A 17,011-nucleotide genomic window follows, 5' to 3' on the forward strand; every position below is an offset into this window, starting at 1 on the left:
AAAAAAACATGTTGGCCCAGAAAATATAAAAACATTTTTTGGTACAATCAAAAATGACAAAAAATAATATATATTTAACTATAAAAATGGAGATTCGTAGATCTTTTGCTCTTGCACTAAATTGTTCCTTCACTGTAATTGTATCGGGGAAAACGACGTGGCAAAATATGGTTGGCGTGCGGCCATTTAATATGGTGACGTGGTGGATGTGAAGTGGATGGTAAATCACTCTTTTCGTGAAAGCTCCCTATCCTCTTCCATCTATCTGCTCCAATGGAGACCGCAGTAGCCACTGTAAATGAAGCTCATTTTTGTAAGAAATTAAGGAATCCCGCTACCTTTGCCTCGGTTTCAGTTCTTGGATCATCTTTGCCTCACTTTAAATCTCCAGCATTGACCCAACGATGCAGAATTTTTGTCACCAAAGCTTCGGTTGCAGTCGAAGAGAAGATTCGAACAAAGGCTGCTGTCATCAGAATTGGTACCAGGGGAAGGTAAAGTTCTTCTTTGCTTATTCGTCTTCACATTTCTTTCCACGATTTCAAGTGAAGTTTGTAAATACACGTGAAGTTGAGGAACAATTAAAAACATTTACCTTGGATGCACGTGGTTCTTAGTCAATAATGCCAACTTGAAACTGAATGTTATCGGTTCGTCATGTAACAAGACTCGGCCTCGAATCTCCAATGTGTTTTTTAGAGATCGGAATTAGAATCCTTGCCTTAATTTCTTGTCCCAGTTCAACATTCATACATATAAACGTTGGCGTTACAGAGGGTAATTGTCGAGTACCATCATTACACTTTTGGAGACTAATATTAGCGAGTGATTTAGCTTTAAGATATCCTCAGAAATCAGGTCGAAAGAAAATACTCTGATCATGCTTAGGACGGCATCATATATTGTGATTTGTTTCCCTTTTCCTTTAATAAAATTACTGGATATTGGATTGTATGTTCGATAATGTGCTACTACTGATCAGAGGAATGCCTTCTTTCCCATCATTCTAACACTCATTCTCAACCATTCGAGCGTCGTTTTTTGATGTCATGCAACCAGAGGTTTCTATGTTGTTGACTGAATGATTTCTTTCATGTTGCTCTTCTTCGACTAGAATAGCCACTTGCCCTTGCTCAAGCTTATGAAACACAGGATAAACTGATAAAGTCACATCCCGAGTTAGCTGAGGACGGAGCGATTCAGATTGTGATTATTAAAACAACAGGTGACAAAATTTTAAGTCAGCCACTAGCAGATATAGGCGGAAAGGGCTTATTCACTAAAGAGATAGACGAGGCACTTCTTAATAGTGAAATCGATATTGCGGTACACTCGATGAAAGATGTTCCAACTTATCTTCCGGAGAAAACAGTAATACCTTGCAATCTTCCCCGGGAGGATGTCCGTGATGCTTTTATTTGCTTGACTGCAGCTTCTCTGGCCGAGCTTCCTGTGGGTAGCATTGTGGGAACTGCTTCTTTGAGAAGGAAGTCACAACTTCTCAACAGATATCCATCGCTAAAGGTAAGAATCTTCAGAGAAAATCAGAGTTTTCTTTTTTGATAAGAGGGTTAGTCTTAAATTTTTGTTGATCAATTATCTTTTACTTTCTTCTGATTATTTATGTATTTTCTCCATCATTTCAATCTCTACTGGTGATTTTTCGATTAACATTCCCGCATAAGATGGCCACCTTGCTTCCTGAAGGCTGCAGTTTCCATTTTGCCATCTTTGTTTCAACGACACTGTCACGTTTCCGATGCAATCATTTCATTGTACAGGTACAGGAGAATTTCCGAGGCAATGTACAGACAAGGTTGAAGAAACTGAACGAGGGAGTAGTCCAAGCAACATTGCTGGCGTTAGCAGGGCTGAAACGTCTAAACATGACTGAAAATGTTACTTGTGTGCTGTCTATTGAAGATATGCTTCCTGCTGTAGCTCAAGGAGCTATTGGAATTGCGTGCAGAAGTGATGATGAAAAAATGGTTTGTATTTTTGTACTCTGCCAAAGCTTGCAACCAATAGAAGCTTTTGCATCCCAGGTTATTTGTTTCGGTGCACATCTTATCTGACCGGATGCTCAATACAGGCCCCATGACTGGATAGCAGCAAATAGATTGACCATCAAGTATTGCTGTGTGTTTTAGGAGGGACTATAATTCATTTAGAACTGCATCGGGCTTTTTCAATGGGTCCGAAGTTATTGATTTCCTGAACAATTTTTTGTGACATCTTTTGCTCGTTCATCTTTCACATGATTCACTTGTCTTCTCTCCAGGCTACATACTTGGCGTCCTTGAACCACGAGGATACAAGGTTAGCAATTTCCTGCGAGAGGGCTTTCCTAGAGAAATTAGAGGGATCTTGTCGAACTCCAATTGCTGGATATGCCAATAGAGATGAAGATGGAAACTGCATTTTTAAAGCATTGGTCGCATCTCCTGATGGAACTAGAGGTATTTATAATTTATGCAAAAAAAAAAAGTAACTGAAGTGTGGATTAAAAGACAGAAAAGCGCATGATATTGACATTGTTTCTGTCAAATGATGTCTTAACGTTTGAGTTTGTGTTACCTCGCAGTTCTTGAAACGTCTCGAAAAGGCCCATATTCTTTTGGTGATATGATAAACATGGGTGTAGACGCCGGTGAGGAACTTCTCTCACGAGCTGGTCATGGTTTCTTTGACCATTAGTTTAACGACTGAGCTCTTCTGTTTACATCTGAGTTTAAAAGGCAGGTCAGGCCATTTATTCTTCTTCCTCATTTGGGTGGTAGATGTTTTGGCTGTTCATTAGTTTAACGACTAATTGTTCTCTATGTTTATGATAAGTCATGTGAGTTTGGGTTTTATTTACTACTGAACATCGGCTGTTGTTTTGGAGGCTTAGAAACATTTTATTTCCTTAGAAATAAAGAAGAGATGGAGGATCTTGTACACGAGAAAATGTTTCCGAGAAACAATAAACAGAGGTTCAATCCATTCTACATGTAGAGGTACACTGTCCCATGATAAAATCAAGGGTCCAAATTTAGCCACACATACATGGGATCCTCTAATTTTTTTAAAATCACATATGTGTGTGAATCATGTCCATTCAAACCAATGTGAGGACACTGCTCCCACATGTAGCATCGACCTAACCATAAACAGATGGAATCGTCCCTTTTTTCCCTGAAATTTCGATATTTCTAAAAATTAGAATATCTTTTATCTTTCACTTTTTGGTAAAATGTTACCTATTTCTTATTTTAGTTAAATATTCATACTATTAGATATACTGATTATTTAATTGGTTTGTCATTGACATAGACATGGCTTAGCTATCATGAGTTTCTACTCACGTATTATTATAAACAAATGTTTATTACAACATCACCTCTTTTAAGTATTGAATGTAACATTCATTCTCTTTATTTAAATAAAAAATTTGAAGAAAAAGCGTAAGATTTCTTTACTATCATTTTGAGCCATTCAACAATCAAATAATTTCAATTATTCTGGCAAGCGTTTTTTTTTCCCTCACTAAAAGTATATTTGAATTTCAAACAGAGCACTTTCAAGATGTATCAAGAGATTGATAAAAATAAAAATGACCAATAGATAAATCTTCAAAAATAAAAATGACCAATAGATGATATATTCGCATCTGTAATCAGAGTCAAGGATCTGCTTCGAAGATTAATGCAGAATCATTCGTTACCAATTCTGACAGGTCATCCTACTGAACAGGACTAAAGCATAACGACCCAAAAATTTATTTGTTTTTATACCAGTTCTTCCCAGGAGCGAAGCTAAGATGCCAGACAAAACATAAATGTGCCACCAAAATTTGTCCAAATAAACACACAACATCAATCTTTGAACTTAAAAGACGAAGACTCAACATGACCAGGGTTTTAACTCACAGACGTTACATTAGTTCTCAGAAAACATTAAATTATAATGAAACAAGTTGAAAAATAATTCTACCCAGGGGCCAGGTACAGAAATTAACAGGAAACAGAACGTTGACCTGCCTCATGCTTTATAGCCTATCCTCAAATTCAGAGAGGGGCGTGATCTGCTCCTTCAAACCTTTCCTCTTTCGGATGTCTGCTACCAGAGTGGCTGCCTGAGATCCCGCCTCTAAAGGATCAGAAGCCATCATGTCCCAGTGATCAAACACACACTGGGGGAATGCCTGACCAGAGGTCGCAGCCCTCAAGGTACTTGAGAAACCAAATGACTCAACAACAGGTAGGTATGCCTTGATATTGTAAAGAGGAGTACCCGGTCTCTGCATTTCTTCAAAGACGTGCCCACGTTTCTGATTCAAGACACTGTAAATTCCACCTAGAGCTTGCTCCGGAGCTTGGATCTCCACCAGGTACACGGGTTCCAAAAGACGAGGCTTGGCAGTTAGTTGTGATGCATAAATAACCCTCCTTGCTGTTGGAATAACTTGACCACCGCCTCTATGTATGGCATCGGTATGAAGAACAACATCGCAGACCTCAAAGCAAATGCCTCTCATGTTTTCATCAGCCAATGGCCCTTCCTTCGAAGCCCACTGGAACCCAGCAACAACCGAATCCTTTATTTCATTCAAGTACTGAACTCCTTTACACATATCAACCACCATATTTGGCCCAGTGGTTTCAGGACCAAAGCACCAAATCTTCTTTGCCAGCTCCTTATCCCAACCATACTCTTCCGACAAGATCTTCGAACGGACCTTGGGATCATCCCTTGGACCGATACGGCCATCATCAATTGCCTCGGCGAGTCCATCTTCCAATGGTCTAGCTTCCATGTACAAACGGTTGTGTTTGTTAGGTGATTTGCTCATCACAGTACGGCAAGATCTCTCAAGAACAGTCTCACGGAAAGACACAACCGGATCTGATTTTATAATTTCAGCTCCACCCATAAAATCATCCTGCAAGTCTTTCAAGCAGATCTCAAGATGAAGTTCTCCAGCACCAGCAACGATGTGCTCCCCAGATTCCTCCATAGTACAGACAACCATAGGATCGGACTTGGCCAAACGCTTCAAACCTTCAACAAGTTTAGGTAGGTCGGATGCAACCTTACACTGGACAGCAACACGCACAACAGGTGAGACAGAGAATTTCATGGCTCTAATAGGATGGGCATCAACTTCCTTCTCGTTGGTCAGAGTAGCATTTTTCGTAATGAATTGATCGAGACCGACCATGGCCACAGTGTTCCCACATGGTACATCTTCCACAGTCTCCTGCTTCTTGCCCATCCAAATAACAGTTCTCTGGACACTCTTCACATACAAATCCTTTTTCTCCCCAGGAACATAGTTCGGGCCCATAATTCTAACCTTCAAACCTGTAGACACCCTACCAGAGAATACACGACCAAAAGCAAAGAACCTACCCTTGTCAGAGGCTGGAATCATCTTGGACACATAGAGCATGAGAGGTCCCTCGGGATCACAGTTTCTGATAGCATTCGCATATGTATCATCCAGAGGCCCCTCGTACAAGTTCTCCACACGGTACTTTTGAGCCTTGGAGGGTGATGGCAGATGGAATATCATCATTTCCAAGAGGGCAGTACTAGCAGGGAGCCAGGTTTGCATGACCCGCTTCATCAGTGCTTTCCCCATCAATTCCTTCTCATCAGATTTCATTGTGACACCGAGTTTCTGCAACATCGGCCACAACTTGTCCTTCTGATCATTCATGCAAATGTTGATAATCTGCTTGATGGGCTCATAACAAAACTGAACAAAACCACGTTTGCATGTGGGAGAGCCAGAATTTTTGGAAGTCCACTTCTTAGTAGCGGGATCGAAGAAGTTCTCTCCCCAGAGCCTTTCCATCATCTTGGACTCGTCAACACCAAATTTTGAGGCATACATCTTGGCAAAGTTCGTCAGAGTAAATGCCCAGCCATGCAACCCAGCGGAGAAAGCAACGGTACCTTTTTCTGGGTAAACCTGAACATCTCCAAGAAGGGGATCCTCGTAAGTGGCCATGATAACATTTGCATTTTCAATGACCCTCTGAAATGTTTGGTATGCCTCCTCCCCATCCACCTGGAGTTCCAAGAAACACCTGTCCATCTTGTTAACAGTCAAGACAGGCCGAATCCTTTCTCCCAGTGCTTGTCGTAGGACAGTTTCTGTTTGGACACACACACCTTCGACACAGTCCACCACAACAAGAGCACCATCAGTGATACGAAGAGCAGCCGTCACTTCAGAAGAGAAATCGACGTGTCCGGGAGAATCAATGAGATTGATGAGATACTCATTGCCATGTCGGTCTCCCTTGTAGTTCTTCAAAGACTCATCAGACATTTCATAGTACAGAGAAATGCCAGTGGACTTGATCGTTATACCACGTTCAGCTTCATCTGCACGGGTATCTGTCATCCTAACATCACCAGCTACTTCCTGAGCAATGATACCAGCAGCAGCAACAAGAGAATCCGTGAGAGTGGACTTCCCTGTAGATAAATAAATAATCAAAATTTGCTTCGAAGTAAAAATATTTGCCAAAATTCAAATTGAGAAAGGATATAAATATAAATGTTGCCGCTACCATACCATGATCGACATGCGCAATAACAGACATGTTGCGGATATTATGCTTGTAGTCCATAATCCTACGGAGCTCTTCTGCTGTGAACTTCACCTGGAAAATACAGGTAAATTTTAACGTCAGATTTCCTAACTTAACAATAATTGCCCTCATCTATAATTTGAAAATATCTTCTGCACCCACTCACCATGTTTGCAGGTTTTAGAACTTCACCAACAATCAAAATTTTTACGAGGCCTCCCTCAAAAAATTCCTGCCATTCAACAACAGAACATGAGTAAAACATAAGAAACAAAAACCTCACAAAAATACTAGCCAACCATACTAAGATTTAACAAGCATTTGAATGGCGTTAAACTGTTAATCACTCCTCAAGAAACTCATACATGACAAGAACCACCAATTGTCATTAAAGTGCATCTGGTTCTCACGATTGAACTGATTATGCTACACTGTTTGCTGCATCTAAGTAAACTTCTCCAGATTTAACCATAATATATAGGCTACCTGATAATCATTTAACAAGCTTGCAATCGTACTTCATAGGGATTTCTAATAAGTAACGAAAGAATATCTGAAAATTCTGTAGTGAAATATCGAACCACCAAAACAAAAATTGTACCAGAAAATTAAATATAAGTCGCCAGATTTGTAAATAATTCACCACAGGAAGAAAAACTATATAAATTCATATCAGAAACGAAATATTGATCACATGCCATCCATGTATCCCTACAACAACTATCAATCAAACAGACCTTCCAATCTCCAATGAATCCTGCCGAAAGGCAATAAAAAATACATCACAAAAGAGTCAAGTTTAGATCGATCCAGTAAGTAAATTTTCAAGTTCCAGGTTAATTAATCCAAACAGATAAAAACATATCAATAGCAGATAAACGATTTTCATAGATAAAACATATTTAGCGAAAGCAAGAGAGATCGAATTACCAACGCACTGAGCGAAAAGAGTAGACGAGCTAGAGCGGCAGGCAGAGGCTATAAGAGAAGCGCAAAGATATGAAGCGAGAGGCATATAAACGAGTGTACCCAAACCCTAAAATGAATTCAGGGCATAAATGTAATTACAATTGACTTTGCCCGTTAAGTCAGTAACTGCGACATACGGAAGTCTCATCAACACACGGATATTCCAAGGGATATATTCGGCCCACAATTTATATTTGGGCTTCTAAAGGGGGTGAACTTTTGAATGTGGGCCTGAGGTTGATAATGAGTGTTACATATAGCCCATTCCTTTCAACCATAAGTAATAGTCAAAACTATTTCTAAAAAAATAGATTAGAAGTTGTAAATTGATTTAAAATTTAGGCTCTCTGAATATCTACAGACGACTTATTATATAATTTAAACGACTTTATTTGTCTATACTGTTAATCAAATGATTACATCTTTATTTTGAGTAAAGAGTAAAATTTTTGACATAAAAAATAATACTTTTACATGAGTCAGATCAGATATCCGTCTAGAAAAATTTATCTGTGACACGATCTTATTATAATTTTTGTGTAATTAAAATTGAATATCATGAAGTAATTAACTTTTGATTTGTTGGCAAAGTTTTTATAATTTCAAAAATACTCTTTAATAACAAATTTATATTATACATTTATCATCACATCATATATTCTTTTCTATCATTTCAATTTAAAAAACCGATAACTTTATTTTAAAATTTGAAAAAAAGCTACTCCATCATCAATTTTTGTACAGACCACGCGACACACTGTTATAAATTACATTTAATTATAAATTTATTTTGTTTATAGTGTTTTAGAATATAGTTTTTGAATAATTAATTTAATTAGTCTGATTTACGAATGAGTAGGAGTTCTACGTTCTGATCCATTAAAATTTGAAGAAAAAAAAATTCCTTCAAACCTGTTCGTTTCTATTACTAGCTAGGACCGGAATTGTCGATTTGAAAATCATGATAAAAAAATATAATCTATATAATAAATGTTCAATAATTGCAATTTTTGGTGAGTTTTGAAAATGGATTAGATAAAATAATTATTTGTAAGTTATAGATTTAAAATAGGTTTTTTTTAAACTTTTTATGAAATGAAAAATATTAATTTTCTACATTGATAGAGATATTTTTATATATTTTAATTCATAAAATAATTTTATTGGCCCACTAATTTTGCCTATTTCGGGTTTTGGTTCACTAAAGTTTCAAATTTTGATTTTAGTACATTAACTTTGAATTTTTTTTGTTTTCAATATAATTTCACTAGAGCACTAATGAAAAATGCTAATATGGTACTAGAAAATGCTGACGCGATATCGACAATTATTGATTTATAAAATGTCAAGATAGGGGAAAATGAAAATTTAACTAACAAAGGCCAAAATTTGAAACTCATGGGACCAAACTCAAAATTGCAAAAAAGAAGAACATCAATCTTCTTGATATACTTGGCCAGTACTTCACTTGTTCTACCTTTAACGATCAGGTTGAATTTTCGCTGTAAACGGGGTTCCGGCGAATCTCATTCCTTTGAAACAAGAAGAACATCAATCTTCTTGATATGTATACAAAATGTTTATGGGAAGCTTTGAATAGGTGTTCCCTTCCATTTAATTTGGTCGGGTCACGAGCGCTGACTTGTAGCTAACTTTCCGGGCCCGCCGAATTAAAGTCTTTTATTTGGACATGAAATGGTCTTCGTTTCTTCCTAGGTAATCGCTTCCTCAATAATATCCAAGCTCAGAGGATTTTATGGAAAATATAAACGGGCTTGATCTGCTATTCCAAATCTTCGAATTCGCGAGCAGATCCATGATAATAATAAAAAATTTGTGTTTTTCCCCAAAATAATAGTTTTAAATGAAAAAAATAAGTAACAAAAAAAATATATAATTTTTTTTCCAAATAGTTTAGTTCGTGTAGAAATGAATACGAGGAAATTAATACCAAACTCTCTGGGTCTACTTCAGTCAGAACATCAACTTTGACTTCTACCTATTCTCGGCAAAGATTATTTGGCCACTAGTCAAAATCTGCTTAGTTTTTTAGCGTGGTGATGGTCAATTATTCGATTTCTCGTATGGATTAGATTAATTTTTTTAGGATTATATATATGAAATTGAATAATAAAGAGGGTGTGTTAGCTTATGTTTGCTAAATTAAGTTCTTGAGAGTTGTATATATAGATTTATACATTTCTCTCGTCATAAACTAGCTTTTAGGTGGATTTAGGTTAAAGTTTCCATCTTCACATCTATGGTAATTGAAATTGATATTAAACTCTCTAGGTCTACTTCACTCCCAACAGCAATATACAAAATAAACAATTTTTCCTCATAAAAAATAATAATAGAAAACAACTTTCCTTTTCATGCTTAGTTTATATGGCCCATCTTCTTGATTTTTTTCTATATTTAACTTTATAGTTCAGTTGGAAGTAATTAAAAACTCAAAACCAGGCATTCCTCTTAACTCAAACTCAGATTTAAGAATATAATTCAAATATATCAATAAGATAAAAATGTGTTCAGACTTTTGATTATCAAGTATTTTTTTCCTTTCAGTATATGAATAATTATTGCTCTCCACCGTCCTTCTCACCTTTTTATTAATTCCATGAACTACGTTCATATATTCAAATCTACCATAAACGGAACTATAGAGTTTTTCCATATATCAGAAGAATTAAAAGTTTCTAAAATATTCTATCAACCCTATAATTTCAAATAAATAGTGTATTTGGAGCCAAATAACATGTTGGCGTTTACGTGTAAGGAAACGGGTGGGAAAGTGGTATTGGACAAAGAAATTATTGAACAAATCTCGTGCAAGACTTTTCATCACGCAGTGGGACAAAACAATTAATATTTTTCCAAAGCATTTATTTATGGAATGAAACACGAAATCCGTAGTCTATGTGTCAAAAAAACTGAAATGCTATGAAACCATTTTCCTCTCATGTTTCTAAGAATAGTTAATGCTTTAGAAAATTTTCCACGCTCGTCTATTTTTCAAAGATAAAGACCTCGATGACTATTCAACCATTCTTCATCTGATCACTTCCGATTCGAAATCTATGGACACAGATATACGTTAGGATTTGCAACTAGAAGGGCGACGCTAATTGATTAAGCCAATCAATAAATTAATTGAATGCATGAAAGTTGATTTTTTTTTTCTAAAAAAAATATCTGTAAAATATTAATTTTTTTGAGTACCGAGTCTAGAGGTACCCAAAATTTCCTTTTGTTTTATATCCCTTTTCAAATACAAAAATGTTAAAGGCGATATTTGTCAATATTTGTATTTCCTTTTTTAGTAACTAAACAAAAATATGAAACCTAAAAAAAATACATTGTTTAATATAACATATATCGGGTCCCCAAACCCAATCACATTCCAATGTGTTGAGCCTGAAATTTGAATTCTGAAATGTAAAAACTGTAAGATATTCAGTAAATTTATATTGTCATAAACTTTGGCTGCAAAAATTCAGCTGAAGGTTGAATGAAACAAGAATGCAGAGATGATATGTTAGGTATAATATATTAGTAGTTACTCATGCACACAAGATGCGTGTGTACAGTTTTTTTTATCATTATCGATGGACTAAAGTGAAATTTGACAAATTATGGAGGGACTAAATTGATATTTGAATTGTTTAAATAAAAAAAATAAAAATAAAAGCGTGTGTTGAAATTTAAAAAATAAAGAACCAAAAACAAAAATGTAATATTAGTATCATATAAGGACAAAGTTAAAAGAAAAATTTGGTATCCTTCCTAAGTGGTTACTATCATGTCCTCAACTTTAATAAAATAGAATAGATAGAATAGATATATCATTATCATTATTTGAATTAAGAATTGATGGGCTTATCTTGGGCCCGAGATTTCATCACTCTTGAATGAAATTCCTGTCGGTGCAAAAGGCCCAATATCAAACTGATTCAGCTTGTGCCTTTTCCTGCAATGATTTCTCACTTATCATCGTAAATTCGTAATACAAGCCGTTTGCCCAAACTATATAATATATTTTTTAAGGATGGTTTCTTTTATTGTTTCTGGGAGATGGAAAAGACACGCGTTGATGTTACCATTTTAGGATTACTTATTCTGTCCTGTTAAGAAAACATTGTAACAGTCTATTTTCATGCAATAATTAAATTATTCTTCCGTAATTTTTTTCGTTCAATTCAGTTTTAGTTTAAACTTAAACCAACTCTTGTGTATCAACAGTAACTGATTGTTACTGCTCATGCTTAGTAATGAGATTGGAGCCTAGTGATCATAGATTGGTCACAAACGACGCTCGTCTCTACTGTTCGGGATCGCAATTGGACGAGGCGTCTTATGGTGGAACCAGTTTATTAAGGCATAAAAACCTTTCACGTGAGTTTGAAATTTTGCATCTTAGAACAGTTTGATATTTCACATTTGAGGGGACCAATCTACACTAAACCATAGTGGAGTCAAATTTAGAGGTCACTGTCATATTGATTTGTTATATATTTATTGCATTCAAGTTCATAATCAACTGAGGATTAATTTACTAGGCTAAGATTCAACAAAGAAGAAAATCAATTAAAGATTTGGTGACTTTGTGGAACCATGGTGTGGAACCAAGGAATCTTCCCTTCAAGAAAATTTCACCGTTGGATGTAGTGGGATTTGGCTGGAAAAATATAATATTATGTCTGAGGCAGGAGGAAATTTGTACAAATTTTTGGCCTACATTGCATGTGTAGTGGTGGATTAATCTGTAAATTTTAATTGTAGAAGGAATATCTGCATGATTATTTGCAGATGATCCCAAATTGCTGAAAAACTTTTCCTATTTGTTTCATTTCAGGGTGCTTGGAATCTTCCTAAAGTCATGGTACGTACATAAGCACTATTGCAATTTGCAAAAAAATGTTTATTGTTAGTATCTTGTGATGCAAATCTATGTTTAAGTTTTGAAACAACATTTTTTGTAAAATAATATCATAATCCTGATTAAGGGACACGAGCCATGTCGGGCTCGGGAAGCTGTAATAGAAGGATACTATAAATCACAGTAGAGACGTCGAGGATTATTTTCTGTGATCTTGGCCAAGAAAAAAGTATGAGACTTCGAGGTAATTTTTTCCTTATCTAGAAAGTACGTACTTGCTTCTGATTAAATGGCTTTACGGTATGAGTGCTCTGCCTTTGGTGGTATAATTTGTTGGCACTTCTAAATCATGATTTGACCATCGACCAACGCAAACAGTAGCATGCACAAATATTTTTCCTAGCCGAAAGAAATTTATTAAAGAATCTCATTATTTGTGCTTCATATTAGCTGTATGATATATTATTGCCCTTTCGGTTGCCAACTAGGTAGTCGAATTGAATAATGAACAGTTATTACATCGTTCTCTTTCTGAAGCATGGGCCAGACTCCCATACTTGTGGCATTAATTGTTTCCCTGTCTTTTGGATTATAATGGCTGCGAGTCAGCTCATTAATCACAGGGAAAAAATACTATCTGGATTATTGTCTTTTATATATATATATATTTTTATAGAAAGCGTTTGGAGATTTTTATCTATCTAAACTACCTAACTGTCTATCCAAGTGAGATTTGAATCCAAGATCTCATGGATCTTGGTCTCTCACCATGCTTCTAGGTCAAGAGATCTTTGATGGATTATTGTTATATTAGTTCGAAAGAAAAGTGATTTTTTTTTTATATTAACTCGTCTTCAATTTTGAGTTTTGGTCAATTTAGTTCAATGTTGGTTTTGCTACAATAACTTTTAATTTTCTGGTGTAACATCAGCATTTTCCGGTGCTATATCAGCTATTTGACCAAAATAACAAAAAAATATTTTTAGTATACCAAAACCAAAATCTAAAAATTTAGTAGACAAACCCCAAAATTGGAGAATTTAATTGACAAAGAAAACTATTTTCCCTTTGTCTTGGGTAGTGATTGCACAAGCTTAAATACACAATTTTGTAAGAAAAAAAAATCATAATAAATTTTTTTGAACATTTGCAAATATTACCTTAATCTAACTTGGTTTGGCATATACTGAAGTTGAAAATTTTCAAGTTTTAAAGGCCATGTAGAGCTCGGAGACGAGACTTTCTACTATTTGTTCGTGTTAAGCCATGACTCATGAGGTAAAGAGAATGGCTTAAACACAAACAACTAACATCTTACAGTCTCACAAACTTATTCATTACAACATATTTTCTTGTGGATTTGTGCCTCTCCTATATATTCATTTAAAAGCCGATACTTAGGACAAAGATGTAATAGTCATTTCCCAACCCAGCCCTCCCATTGTGTCAATATTATGCTGTAAGTTTGAGAGAAAAGGTTTAACTCGGTTGATTAATTTATCAGTTCGGAAATCTTCGGAACTTTTAAGTTCCCCTCAATTTCTTGTGAAGCTAGCTATAATTGGGAGATTTTGATAGTTCTCCTAACATCTATTTTTTTCCTCCTAACATTTATTTTACATCCGTCTTTTCATTTGTGGAAACAATTACCCTAAGTTACGAGAAAATTCTATCTTATTGTCTGTAAATTAAACACGTTGAAACTCCTCGTGAATCTGGCATCCTATATCCACCAGAATTTGTTCCAAGTGGCAACTTGACCCTCCCTCGTTTCAAAGGACAATTATGGGAATCCCATGTGTGGGTGCTTCTCCTTATTGATATCTGTAATGATTGTGCTGTTGCACTGAAAATGACTTCACTCGTCCTCCATTTACCAGGAGCAATCTTTTCCAAACTGAAATTATGAAACAAATTAAATCTACCAATGAAAAATGGAAATCGCTAGTTGAAATGTAATGAAATCTCAAGTCTATGGGGAAATAACGTTAAACCTGGATATGGAATATATGGTGCACAACACTGCTTGTGTTTCCATGTACATGAGTGATTTATAAAGCGGTGGATTTACTTTACCGAATGATAAAGATAGATGTTGCAGCCACTTCATGAGTTTAATTGGTGCTTTCTTACGCTTGAGAGAATGCTTGCTTGTGACACCCATTCACATTTCTACTTGTTAGTGAGCCATGGTCAAATTAAGAGGATTGAAAAGAGAGAAGCTGACATATTTTCAAGTGAATTTTTCAAATCCACTAGTCGCTAGTGAGCAGCCGGCCATTATAAGATCGTCCACAAAACTAGCCTCCTTCGATAGATATATTATTTTGGGTCTGGGATATGCAATAGCCATGCCCTGTGTATGTTGATTCTCGATACAAGAATTCTATCAACAAGTGATCATATATATATATACACACACACAATGGCACTCTTTGTTTTGATTACTAAAAGTTAGGTGTTATGCTTGCCACCACTTTGAAAGTGAGAACAGTTTATGCACGGAACTTTAAATTTGACATGGACACTCGTTACCGCGACCTTATTAAAGTCATTTTTTATAACTAATATTTTTCCATTAATAGAATGAAATGAAAATATCAAGTCCACTTTCAAAAGTAGTTTCAGTGTCCCATCATCGGACGAATTCATTCAGCTGTATGCTTTATGTTAGGAAATTGTGTTTGCTGTTTCTTATATTTTCGTTCGAATTCTAGGGTACGTATGTACTATAAATGCAAAATAATCCAAATGGCTAGGATTAGGTCATGTTTCAAGGGCTTGCTTAGCCCACTTTGAATGATAGCTTGAATATATATCCAAGAATTCGTCCATAAATATGCACCAAAAAGGAATTAAGAAAATAACTACCAAAATCAGTCATTATCACTAGTTCGATGCTCGAATACATTAGAAAATGACTTTTGTTCAAAAAAACAAGACGCAGCTTTTGAGAGTTACATCTGCTATATATTAAGTTCTTACATGACCAATGACCTAAAAATTCGTTAAAATATATATAGTAATCGACACGAAAGACATCCAATTCATTTGGTTGATGAAATGAACAACATAAAAATGGAAATTAGGTAGGATATGAAAGCCTCAGCCAGATACGTAAGGCAAATATGCAAGACTCGCCACAGCATCTTCCAACCAATCGTCCTCCTCATATTTCATCTGAGAATTAATACACACATTATGATATGTTAATTCATTCATAACATTTAAAGACTTATGAACAATCGAGAAGTATATATCGCCACAATATTCAAAAACCCTACCTGGATAGATTGTTCATCAAGCGAATCATAACAATACCGATCACTTGTATTCTCTGTTAATGCATTTTCATTATCACGGGGTTCATTGTTCTTGGCGAATCTTCCACGGACTCGGACACGCTTATCTGCTAGGGTTTTGCGACATGCATACTGCATAAACATATATACATTTGTATAAGGGTAATATTTATAGCATTGTTTAGCTATTGACTTAAGATGATAAAATTAAGTACCTTGATTCTCTTTTTAAAATTTCTCTGGTTCCTTTTCTGTAAGTATCTATAAATTCTACTTTTCCTTTCTTCAACCGAATATCTTCCAACCTTGACTGAGCTTTCTTCAACTCTTGCTTCTCGTTTGGTCTGTATTCCCTAGCAATATCAATGGCTAATTTTTGGAATTTTGAGTGTAGTACCTACTATGGTATTTTAAATATATTTATGTATATTGATTATAGCTGATCTTCCATGACATGCATGCTTAATATTGGCTTTACCTATATACAATACAAGTATACAAATATGTAAAAGTGAAAGCTACTTGTGCCACCTATAATAAGCTCGAGGTTTTGGAACATACAGTTTCAACAGATTAAGACATGCCTTCAACATATGCTTGGCATGAATGACACACAAGAGTTTATGCGCACGTGTGACACTCGTGGACGATTATTTTTAGTTTTAGCGACGAACATTTATTACATAGCAAATCGATTTTATCTGTTGCTCAAATAACAATATATGCTGACAAAGTGAAATGCCAAAAAAAAAAAAAAAAACAAGAACCAAGATCGTATTGTTGAACAAGATTTTCTTGGAGGCATGAAAATGTGTGAAAGCATGAAAATGTTTGAAATTAACTGTGAATAACTAGTGTATGTACCGCAAGAAAAATAACAAGTATAGAAATATACCCGAGAAGCAGCCATGTGATGAGGGGGCCAGAGCATGAACTCATCTCCTGGCTCAAATATCTGGTGCTTGTAATTATACGCAGCAATACCACGAAAATCCATCCCAAATTCTGATGATTCAGGCCCGGCCATGCAGTCTGAAACCCAAAATGTCTCGGGAAATGATGCCACCGATACTGGAGAATTCATGTCACATGATGAGTTCATTGATGGAAGTTTATAATTGATTCCTGCAATATTGCTTGACATATTTGAGGATTCTTCACCGATCAAGTTGTCAGTCCAAGAAGCCGGAATCGGGAACGGGAAGCTGAAAAATTCAGTGGAGAAATTAGTGTGATCGGAATTGTGTGGATCAGGAAAGGAAGCAGCCATTGAA

At 35.7% G+C, this 17,011-nt stretch overlaps 3 protein-coding genes across 4 annotated transcripts; 1 reads left to right on the forward strand and 2 right to left on the reverse strand.

Annotated features, from left to right (window-relative positions):
- Positions 1 to 214: 214 nt before the first annotated feature.
- LOC142527791 (porphobilinogen deaminase, chloroplastic-like) lies at positions 215 to 2,855 on the forward strand. The gene is made up of 6 exons (XM_075632728.1): positions 215 to 494; position 1,033; positions 1,120 to 1,524; positions 1,782 to 1,988; positions 2,282 to 2,459; positions 2,585 to 2,855. The coding sequence occupies exons 1-6, from the start codon at positions 274 to 276 to the stop codon at positions 2,695 to 2,697; spliced, it is 1,125 nt and encodes a 374-aa protein (XP_075488843.1). The 5' UTR covers positions 215 to 273; the 3' UTR covers positions 2,698 to 2,855.
- A 956-nt stretch (positions 2,856 to 3,811) lies between these two features.
- On the reverse strand, positions 3,812 to 7,593 carry LOC142528095 (elongation factor 2). Its single transcript, XM_075633153.1, has 4 exons — positions 7,518 to 7,593; positions 6,754 to 6,819; positions 6,572 to 6,659; positions 3,812 to 6,471 (listed from the first exon to the last, which is right to left on the reverse strand). The coding sequence occupies exons 2-4, from the start codon at positions 6,754 to 6,756 to the stop codon at positions 4,031 to 4,033; spliced, it is 2,532 nt and encodes an 843-aa protein (XP_075489268.1). The 5' UTR covers positions 6,757 to 6,819; positions 7,518 to 7,593; the 3' UTR covers positions 3,812 to 4,030.
- Positions 7,594 to 15,299: 7,706 nt separating this feature from the next.
- On the reverse strand, positions 15,300 to 17,011 carry LOC142527532 (uncharacterized). 2 transcript variants are annotated; one of them, XM_075632366.1, is made up of 4 exons: positions 16,633 to 17,011; positions 15,953 to 16,081; positions 15,720 to 15,869; positions 15,300 to 15,615 (listed from the first exon to the last, which is right to left on the reverse strand). In XM_075632366.1, the coding sequence occupies exons 1-4, from the start codon at positions 17,005 to 17,007 to the stop codon at positions 15,541 to 15,543; spliced, it is 729 nt and encodes a 242-aa protein (XP_075488481.1). In that variant the 5' UTR covers positions 17,008 to 17,011; the 3' UTR covers positions 15,300 to 15,540. The 2 variants fall into 2 exon arrangements, with proteins under 2 accessions (XP_075488481.1, XP_075488480.1); XM_075632365.1 differs by having other exon boundaries at positions 15,953 to 16,090.

The sequence above is a fragment of the Primulina tabacum genome, chromosome 15 (genome assembly GCF_025594145.1).
Source record: "Primulina tabacum isolate GXHZ01 chromosome 15, ASM2559414v2, whole genome shotgun sequence".
In the NCBI taxonomy this organism is placed as follows: Eukaryota; Viridiplantae; Streptophyta; class Magnoliopsida; order Lamiales; family Gesneriaceae; genus Primulina; species Primulina tabacum.

What these genes read in the sequence shown, in the direction of transcription:
- LOC142527791 (XM_075632728.1), top strand. Translation starts at nt 274, where the DNA reads ATGGAGACCGCAGTAGCCACTGTAAATGAAGCTCATTTTTGTAAGAAA. An exon ending in ACAGATATCCATCGCTAAAG is followed by an intron (nt 1,525 to 1,781) that starts GTAAGAATCTTC and finishes TTCATTGTACAG; the next exon opens with GTACAGGAGAATTTCCGAGG. An exon ending in ATCTCCTGATGGAACTAGAG is followed by an intron (nt 2,460 to 2,584) that starts GTATTTATAATT and finishes GTTACCTCGCAG; the next exon opens with TTCTTGAAACGTCTCGAAAA.
- LOC142528095 (XM_075633153.1), bottom strand. An exon ending in TATTGCGCATGTCGATCATG is followed by an intron (nt 6,472 to 6,571) that starts GTATGGTAGCGG and finishes ATTTATCTACAG; the next exon opens with GGAAGTCCACTCTCACGGAT.
- LOC142527532 (XM_075632365.1), bottom strand. Translation starts at nt 17,007, where the DNA reads ATGGCTGCTTCCTTTCCTGATCCACACAATTCCGATCACACTAATTTC. An exon ending in ATCACATGGCTGCTTCTCGG is followed by an intron (nt 16,091 to 16,632) that starts GTATATTTCTAT and finishes TGATATTGCTAG; the next exon opens with GGAATACAGACCAAACGAGA. An exon ending in ATTTTAAAAAGAGAATCAAG is followed by an intron (nt 15,870 to 15,952) that starts GTACTTAATTTT and finishes ATGTTTATGCAG; the next exon opens with TATGCATGTCGCAAAACCCT.